The sequence below is a fragment of the Plasmodium inui genome (genome assembly GCF_000524495.1).
Source record: "Plasmodium inui San Antonio 1 unplaced genomic scaffold supercont1.134, whole genome shotgun sequence".
NCBI classification, from domain to species: Eukaryota; Apicomplexa; class Aconoidasida; order Haemosporida; family Plasmodiidae; genus Plasmodium; species Plasmodium inui.
This window is the reverse complement of record NW_008481968.1, coordinates 4,679-13,870: the sequence shown is the minus strand read 5'-3', so window position 1 is coordinate 13,870 and position 9,192 is coordinate 4,679. Positions and strand designations below refer to the sequence as shown.

Genomic DNA, 9,192 nt, shown 5'->3' with positions numbered 1-9,192 from the left:
TCTTAGGATTGTTGTCACTCATAAAATGATTTATACGTACAATATACTTCTGTCTTCATTATATTTCACTTATAAAGAGAAGTTTATATATACAACATGACGCATTCAAAGTGAAACCTCTTAATGCACACTGTGCGTTGAGTTCACACATTCTGTGCATTTTAATTGGGTGTAATGCTTTCATAAAAGGCTCTGTAAATAATTCTTATGAATGATGAGAATAGACTGATTACTTTATTCTATGTAGTTCAAAGTCTATTATTTTTTCTGTCTCTCATAAATATGGTTATTTCAGCAAAAAATAAAATGAATTACGAGGCGCACATTCGTGAGCTGAATAATTATTAATTGTTATGATAACAATTTAAAGAATTATATATTTCATTCCTTTGCGTGTGTAATTTCAACAAATAGCAGGGTGTACTCTGAAATCTGCTGCTTTGTGTGCATAATATGAACGGAATATTTAAACTCAGTGTAATTCTAGTTATGTCGCAAGAAAAACAGTCATATTTCCATCGGAAAATAGTGGTTGGAATCGATTCCATATAGTTTTTTCATATAAATAGAATAAATTGCGGAAAAAATTCTTTTTACAGCGATTCTCATTAGAAATTATTCGTTCCTTATACATTATATTGTGCGGGCTAGTGCATTTCTTCCTTACCCAGTAGGCACTAAATTAAGAATTATATTTTTAAATAAACCTAAGTTTTTCTTTTCCATTGAAATTATATATTTTGTTAAATATAGTTGACGTAAATTCTACCATAGTGGCGTATTAGGAATTAAGTGTATATTATTGATCGTCGGCGCATTATTTGTATCGTGTACACGATGTGATACATTTTCCCACAAAATTTATGTATTTATCTACGCAGCTTCTATGTCATTATATGATGTAATTCACTAAGGCACATGTTAAATATACACTGCTCAATATGTTCCCTGATGTGTTTAGTATGATGACTATTTATAAATCCATATAGGGTTTTCTAATGCTTAACATTATGTTCGTAATTTCATCGTAGCCTAGGGAACTTAAGAAATACTTAAGTGAAGTAGTGTCATTTATAATTACTGTATTGCTGCGTGAATATATTATCAACTGCGAAAATTTTGCTATAACGAGATAATATTACGTAAAAATTGAATAAAATTCTCTATCCGTCGTGACTGGTAGAATTGTTCTTTCATTCATAATAGTGGAACTTGATAAAAACATTTATATGATCGTTTCCACTCTGTAATATATGGTACATAAAGGGATATAGGTTTGAGGGTGATGTGCTGTGAATCTCCTCTACCGGGCTCCCATTATTATATATGAATTGGAAGAAAAAGTTAATTATTGACGACAACAAAGAATATCCTTAAAGATATTTCTCAAAATTCCAATGTATAGCTGCGTATTATCTAAATTATGAATTATGTGATTCATTGTAAATGTCCCTTGAAATAGCTTTTTTTTCTACATTTTGTTTTGTGAGGGACCTGACTAAACATTGTGACATTCATCCTGTAGCCGCAGGCCTAGTTTATCATGCGATACACAACTTAGCAATGTAGATGACATACCGATTTTCATAATTATATGCATACATATCCTTGCATATGCGTATAGAATAAAATTTTCATATAATGTTTATTATTGAGAGAGCACTTTTTTTTTATGGCGATTATGGTTCCTGCGCGGCTTTTGTATTGCGTAATTCATATCCTAGGCGTATTGTCCTGAGAGGAGGACCATAGGGAATTGTACCTTTCATAATGCATTACCAAGGTTTCTATATGTATGTTAAACGTATGAAATGTGAAGAGACATATGAAGAAAGACGCGATTAATTATAAACAAGTCCTGTCATAAAGATATGGTGGAAATAGTATTAGTAATGGTGGAAAAAACTAAGAAAAGAGGAATGAGGCACTAAGGATATCCGAGTCAGCATATTTCAATTATTTCCTATTGAAGTGCTTTCGCAATTATTACGAGTAGCCATATTATAGAACGGTTTAGGGTTTCATTTCATGGTTGAGCGTTCAATTGTCAACCTTTATATATCCGTCAGCACAGTTCACATCAACAAGGAACCATTGTCGTATCTTATTCTATAATTTGCCCTGAAAGCAAAGGATAACTACAACGATGGTAAGTGAAAATGAAGGTAAATAGGCATGAACATGTATCGTGACATGAATGAAATAAAACTTAATTTCGCAGAAAATAACAATTGTGCACGAGTGGGAACATAAGAAATATTTGCAAGGTCCTTAGAAAAAGTAGACGGCATAAAATAAGACGCATCCCCTAGAATTCGTACGTGTTCTTTACTTTTTTCGATTCATCGTAATGTCAATCATTATGATAGTGCAATGCCAGAATATTAACTTCACTCACCTCTAAGAGGAAGCAGCCGGTTATATATAACATAGCGATATATCCACGATTTAAATTGAGCGTTAGTGGATGGATAAATTGTCACTTTGCAGTAGCTTCATGATACCGTATGGATAAAATGAAGAATTCCTTTCTTCTATGTGAACTATTTATGAGAGATTCTCTAATCAGTACATGTCACTCGTGAGAAAATTCGTTCTCTATCTGACACCGCCCGAGGTCAGATTAATACTATCTGTATTAGATTTCCATAACTAACGCTTAACCTTCTTGGTAATAGGGTAGATAGTCCGAAGATTATCTTTGTAAAACCGCATCTGAAGGTCCATTCTCTGGTAAATATCAGAATTTTCCATTTTTCATGTTTAAATACCTGTTGGAGAAACAATTTCTTTAATTTGCGAAGAAAATAATAATGTAGAAGTAGCGCTGACAATGGCTTTCTGCCATCGGGGAGAAACAGTAAGGTATGTGATACGTCACGTCCCCATCCTATTATGTGGCTATATTCATCTATATTCGTCAATCTAAAGAAAGATGAAAGATAACGAAATAAAAGATTCACATTCAGAGAAGCCATCTTTGCAGTTATTCCCGTACAGAGAGTAGCTTGGAGGAATTTTTAGAGGGGTCAGATAATTGGAGAGGTAGTCAATTGTTATGTCTCATTGAAGGACACCAATTGGGGGATGGTGAAAAATCCATTTCTGTAGCGACCTAAATCCAGTTGTTCCTCTTATCCCAGAGTAAAGGATACCTGTCCCTAACTATCACTATTGAATTAAATATATCTGTATAAACTCTTTGGAGCAGCCCTCTTAATATTGTGTTAATTCGCATCTGTTCCATTTCCTGTCTATTCCTGTTGATTAATGTTTTATTCTTTCCATTTTATGATGTACTGAATTACCTTTTTTTTTTTTCTTCTTCTTCTTTAATTTGCTAGTTTGTCCTGAAAATTTTATTTTTTCTTCTACACACAGGTGACTTGGTTACTTCTGTAGTTCTCCTCCTCATATAGCTCTGCAGAGGAGTGCATTTAAGTGCTGTTGGCCTACATCGACTTCGCGCAAGGCAGTAAGTATTACTCGTTGGTCCCTATGGTGTTCCTTCATTTTTAATATTACGTAGATCTAGCCTCGTTTTTCTTCCTTCTTGTAATGTTGGAGGGGGAGTTGCGCGAGGAAGAAATATGCCTCAGGGGAATCGCGATTGATGGGGAACCAAAGCATGATTCATTTTCCAATAGTGGTCGAGTACCATTAGGAACCTAGGGATGGTTAGTAAAGAGTGTCATAGGCGTAATAATATTAATTGAACGAATGAAATCTCATGACAGACTAAACTCCTTGAAACACCATTTAGAGGTAGTGAGCGACGATATTGTTATAGTAAAGGATGAAGATAATTACGGCGACTATGAAGATAGCTTTGTAGAATATTTTAATCAACGTGGGCATCGCTTTTTGGCATTAATTATACCGGCACATGGGACATTAGATTCGTTCGAAGGACTCATTAATAATGTAAAGGAGTTCGACGATTTTGCCTAGGTTCTTTTGCGGTATAGTAAAAACATTCAGGATAAGTTGTGTGGCTACTTTGTTGATGATGAGGGGGGGTCGCACTTTGCTATTGCGAGATGACAAAATATGTGGGAGGACGACCGTTGCCACTTTGATCGTGTGTTTATCTATCGGGGAGAAGTAAAGTTCTAAGGATTCTACAAATATTGCGCAGGTCCCCAATAGAAAATACTGAACTGAACAGGAATGTGTGCGTGTCATTCTCTCGGATGATAACTTTTCAGATCCTACCATCCAGAAGTTCTGTTTTATCGCTGTCGCATTGTTTCCGCCTAGTGTGAGTTGTTGACTCAAAGGTTACAGACAGTGTGATTGATTATCAAGTATCGTTATAGAATATATTTGTATTTTAAATATTTTGTTGAATACGATAAAATTCCAACTAGGGAGGAAATCATGTGTATATTTGGCTATGAATTCTTAAAATCAATCAACAGCTTAGACAATGACATGAAAGACGAACCTAAAGGTTATCTTCACTACTAATTATTCATTCCAAGAGATACATCTTTTCCTATATGGCTCATTGCTACTACCCTGCAACGGACTGAATATAATCAAGAAGAAAATGCACATACTGGAGTATATGGAGCGTACAATCCTTCTGTTGTCCAAGAATCAGAAAAGTTTGGAAAAGCTCGTACATAGGATTATAGATTCATCCACGGAAGTGTGCATCGCGTCCAAAGAGAGCAGGCGGTCTCAGAGAAGTGACATTTCTGGGATGAACAACGCGCATACGATGATTAGCATAGGAGGTGTCTCCCTCTGAGGAAAGAAATGCTCCTGTTCTCTCTTTGAGCAAATATGTATCCATGTGCTAGTGATACAAGGGTATGCAAAATAACGCGAGTGTGTGTCCACCCCGAGAGTAACATCCTGTGGAACGCGTTTGTTTCTTTATTTCTTTCCTTTGTTGACTAGTGTTGATCATCTTATTGAGTAGTGTTTTTTTCTTTATGCTCATTCTGAGCTATTTCCTTTATGGATTATAAAGATAATCTTGTGACTGACACATTTATTTTTTTAGGATGTACTTGGAGGATTTCTGTAGAGACAGTGTAATCTTCACGTAACAATAAGAAATATTCAGAGGGAAGGGGTCCATCTCAAATTGCGGCTGGGACGTAGTAATGGCGTGGTAGTAACGCTTCTACTGCTGGGGTCATTTTTTTTATGCTCTCCAATTCACATTTCACGGAGGAAGCAGAAAACTTCGGAAGAATTTACAGTTCTGTGTGGTGCCACATATGCACTTCCTTTCTTGTTACACTCTTATGAATGAGTGGATGTCACACAGGGTGTTGTAGAAAAACACTTATTATAACGCACAAGAGCAAAGGAACACATGAAACATTTCCTGAACCGAGGTAGCAGAACGGGCGTATGTACATTAGGCTGTTCTGTTGTAAACGTCAATACTACGCCTACCTGATTGTTACCATCACAAGAATTTTCTAGACAATTTTTAATGTTTGTTATTAAATTAATTGGAAATTTAGAAAATCCCTACATATCTTCAATACATTATATGGTTATTAGCAAATGTCTTGTCTCTTTATGAATCTTCTTAGGTGAAAACGAACACATTTATTTTTCATGTATATATATATATTGCATTCATCATAACTAAAACAAATGAAAGATCTGATACGCATGGTTCATAGGAAAATGTAGGCCAATAACTGGAAAGAATATAGGTGTATGTCTAAGTATAGTATACCTTTTTATCCACATTTTCATAGATAATTTAAAAAGAGAGAATGGCACGGATGATAAAATTATTTTTATTCAACGTGTTCTAGAGGTATGTTCAATTTGAAATAGAAAGGAAAATCATATATCTTTCTTTTTTTCTTCTTTTTTTTCTTTCCGTCTTCCAAACATGAACAATCGACAATACCGCTTACAACTTACACATGTGAGCTCAATGGTCTTCGGTGAGAAGTTTCTTATTCTCCCAAGTCCTAAGCAGTTCAGTAATACGGTTCCAATATTACGGATACTAATATTATTGCAATAAGGTGCATACATAATTATACGTACGTCTCAACTCTAAACAGAATTTTCTAAAATATTATCAAGTCAGATTCCCTTAAAAAATTATATCTATGCACATTTATATATGTCTGTTTATTCATAAATCAGAACAAACCCATTCATAAGTGACTTATAACATCTGAAATCTGTACTCTTACCAGGCTCCTGCCACTTTCGAGCATAAATATTGCTTCCACTCAGAATCCATTTCTTTCCGCACTCTACTGCATGTATACTTAACTTCCTTAAGAAATTGAATATAGGATCTGCGTGAGCATGATCCAGTTTGAAGTAAATAGTATAGTCTATCGAATAATTTCTTTTCCGTATAGAATAACTCCTTCGTCATACCATCAAAAGCTTTCATCCACTGTCTATTTTTGTAGCAACCAGGTATACCATAGGATTTTGCCGTCTTATCCCAGAACAACATGGTACCTTCCTGCATATCAACGTATTTTGTTCTTTCGTGGTTAATCAAACAGTTAAATATATAGAACATGTCTCTCATATTCACTGTACTACCTAACTTGTCAATCATTTCCATGATATGTTTTGAGGAGGCCCGTTGCAGCATTTTGGAATCTTTACGACGTTTTTCATATTCATCTCTCGATGTTCCTTTCTTTGCGCTAGATTTAACTATTCTATTATCTAATGATGATTTAGGTTTAGAACGACTTGACGTTCTTCCAGATGACGATCTTGTGCGGTGATGACTGCTACTTGATCTTTCAGAAAATTGCTTTTCTTGTCTACTTTCTTCCAATTCGTCCTTAGCATCTGAGTAATTCTCTAGCTGCTGCCTATAGTGTGCCCACATAGTCCTTGGAGATATATCGTTCGTACTAACTGACGTACTCATGGTAGGTTCAGTAAAGGAATCATATTGATTTTGGAATCCAGACCACATGGAATCTGATGCAGCTCCAGACTCAAACTGTCCATATGGATCAGAGGACTCCTTGAAGTTGTTTCTACTTCTAGCGCCGATATCTGCACCTGATCCTTTCCCAAATGCTCGACCTAATACAGCGCGTGCCTCAGGGCTTAATTCATCATCTGAATCATTACCTGATGTGCCACCAACCGTAGCCCCCCATCGACCTCCCAGTCCACCACCTGTTTTTGCATGGACACCTCTTAATGTAGCTGCTCCTTTTGTAGCTCCTAAGTACTCCTCATATAAACTATCAAAAACAGGATACTTATCATCTGTTATTTGTTCACCTTGGCTACCTCCTGCAGCTGCTTTGGATCCTAAAACACCTTCATTCATGTTAGAACTTCCAGGCAAACTACCACCAGCATCACCATCTGCACCATCGGAGCTAGCACCACCATCGGCACCTGCAGCACCATCAGCTTCATTACTTTGCATAGAGGCGCGGCTACCGAGAACACTTTCATTCGGAATATTACCCAAGGACGATGTTATACTTCCCATCATACCATTCTTCATACTGCTATCACCATATCTTGACATTCTGTTATGTGAAGCATCTGCCCTATGGGATGCTGGGCCATTGTCAGCCGATGGAGGGAAATTCCCATAAGCACTTTTATAATATGAATCCCAGTTTTCTTCACCATAACCTGTGGCTCCGTTTCCGTTCGCACCCCACATATATGCAGAATCGCCTCCTCCCTGAAACAAGTCGGTCAGATCATTTGTGTTCCCAGTACCATAATTTTGTTGTTCCAAATTTGTCATATCGTACGGATCAAAATCTTTGCCCATATATCCATCGTTTCCTCCCTGTCCGCTTGTAGGATTTGCTTCTGCCAATTGTCTTCCATTACCATTACTCCAATGTCGTTCTGAGACTATAGTATCTTCATATATTTTTCCACTCTGTAAGGAATAAGAGATATGTTATTTCCATCAAGGTATCGTCATAGAAGAGTTATAAAGCATCAATTGTGTTTACAAACTTGAGTACATAGTGGGCCTATGTAGGTAAGGCGATGAGAAAGGAGACATTTGACGCAAGTGCAAAGTTTGAGCATGTAATCTTACTTGTAGAAACATATATACGCAACCCACGAGAAACAGTGTACCAAAATTTGAGAACATGAATTTCCCATAGTTACTTCTGTTATAGTTCTCTTTCTTACATTCCAATATATTTTTGGAATCACGGTTACTATTACCGTTCTTCCTACATACGAATTCCTTGGATGCAACAAATGCCTTAACACTACGAAATATCATTCTCCTTGGATATCACATGTATAAAGGACAAATTTATATCTTATTGAATGATACAATGATTGAGAAAAGAATTCTTCATATTATATCATATGAATGAACGATAACAGTATTCTATATAAATCTGCACTTATGAATATACATTCAAAAATTGATACTAAATTGAAAATATTTTCTCTTGCTTTGCAATTCATCCATACAAGTTTTTATATCTAATCCTTTGAGAAAGGTACAATATATATATAATATATATTTTAAATAAATAAAAAGATCTACTTAGAAGAATATTTTCTAATAAGAATATTGAATTCTTACAGAAGTAGCTCCTAAAAATATAAATGCATATTTGATAAAAATTCTTTACTTTTTTTTGCATTTTTCTTTCTCTTCCAATAATTCAAAACAGTAAGGGCTCCTTTCTTGCTTCTATTTCGGTAGTACAGTTCAGCTGTAGATTAATTTTATGCCCAGAAAAATAAGCAAAAAATTTTTATTTCGATGGTGCCACATTATTAATAAATAAATAACATATTATGCACTCTTATATATAATTTATTTAATTTTAAAAGAGTAAAAGCACATTCATAGGAGTCTACTCTTCTTAATAGCGAAAGTGCACTGCTCTAATAATATTAATAATTTTGTTATTAATGAAATCCGTCTTGGAAAAGAAAAAAAAAAAGAATCGGAAAAACGTTACTTCCTCTTTCTTCTCGCGAAGCCAAAAATAGGGCAAAGATACTTTAATAAGAAAAGTGGCCGCTAAAATTTCCTTCTTCTGCGCAATTTTTATAAATAATGGAGTTCATTCAACTATTGAGAAAAACCTATTGAGCAGCGTTAGGCAAGAACCACCTGCGATGTTAATAGGAGAGCGCGATTATGCTATCTTAACATTATTAAAAATTCATAAGGGTTAAGAATTATATTAAGTGGGACATTCTAAGCCATATATT

General features: G+C 35.3%; 3 protein-coding genes across 3 annotated transcripts; 2 read left to right on the top strand and 1 right to left on the bottom strand.

Moving 5' to 3' along the window:
• Window positions 1-3,720: 3,720 nt before the first annotated feature.
• C922_05685 (hypothetical protein) lies at window positions 3,721-4,470 on the top strand (the record flags this gene model as incomplete). The annotated part of the gene is made up of 3 exons (XM_008821256.1): window positions 3,721-3,932; window positions 4,139-4,261; window positions 4,371-4,470. The coding sequence occupies 3 exons, from the start codon at window positions 3,721-3,723 to the stop codon at window positions 4,468-4,470; spliced, it is 435 nt and encodes a 144-aa protein (XP_008819478.1).
• An 82-nt stretch (window positions 4,471-4,552) lies between these two features.
• Window positions 4,553-4,756, top strand: C922_05684 (hypothetical protein; the record flags this gene model as incomplete). Its single annotated transcript, XM_008821255.1, has 1 exon — window positions 4,553-4,756. One exon carries the CDS (start codon window positions 4,553-4,555, stop codon window positions 4,754-4,756), a length of 204 nt encoding a protein of 67 aa, XP_008819477.1.
• Window positions 4,757-6,178: 1,422 nt separating this feature from the next.
• Window positions 6,179-8,239, bottom strand: C922_05683 (hypothetical protein; the record flags this gene model as incomplete). The annotated part of the gene is made up of 2 exons (XM_008821254.1): window positions 6,179-7,879; window positions 8,045-8,239. 2 exons carry the CDS (start codon window positions 8,237-8,239, stop codon window positions 6,179-6,181), a joined length of 1,896 nt encoding a protein of 631 aa, XP_008819476.1.
• Between the last annotated feature and the right edge of the window lie 953 nt (window positions 8,240-9,192).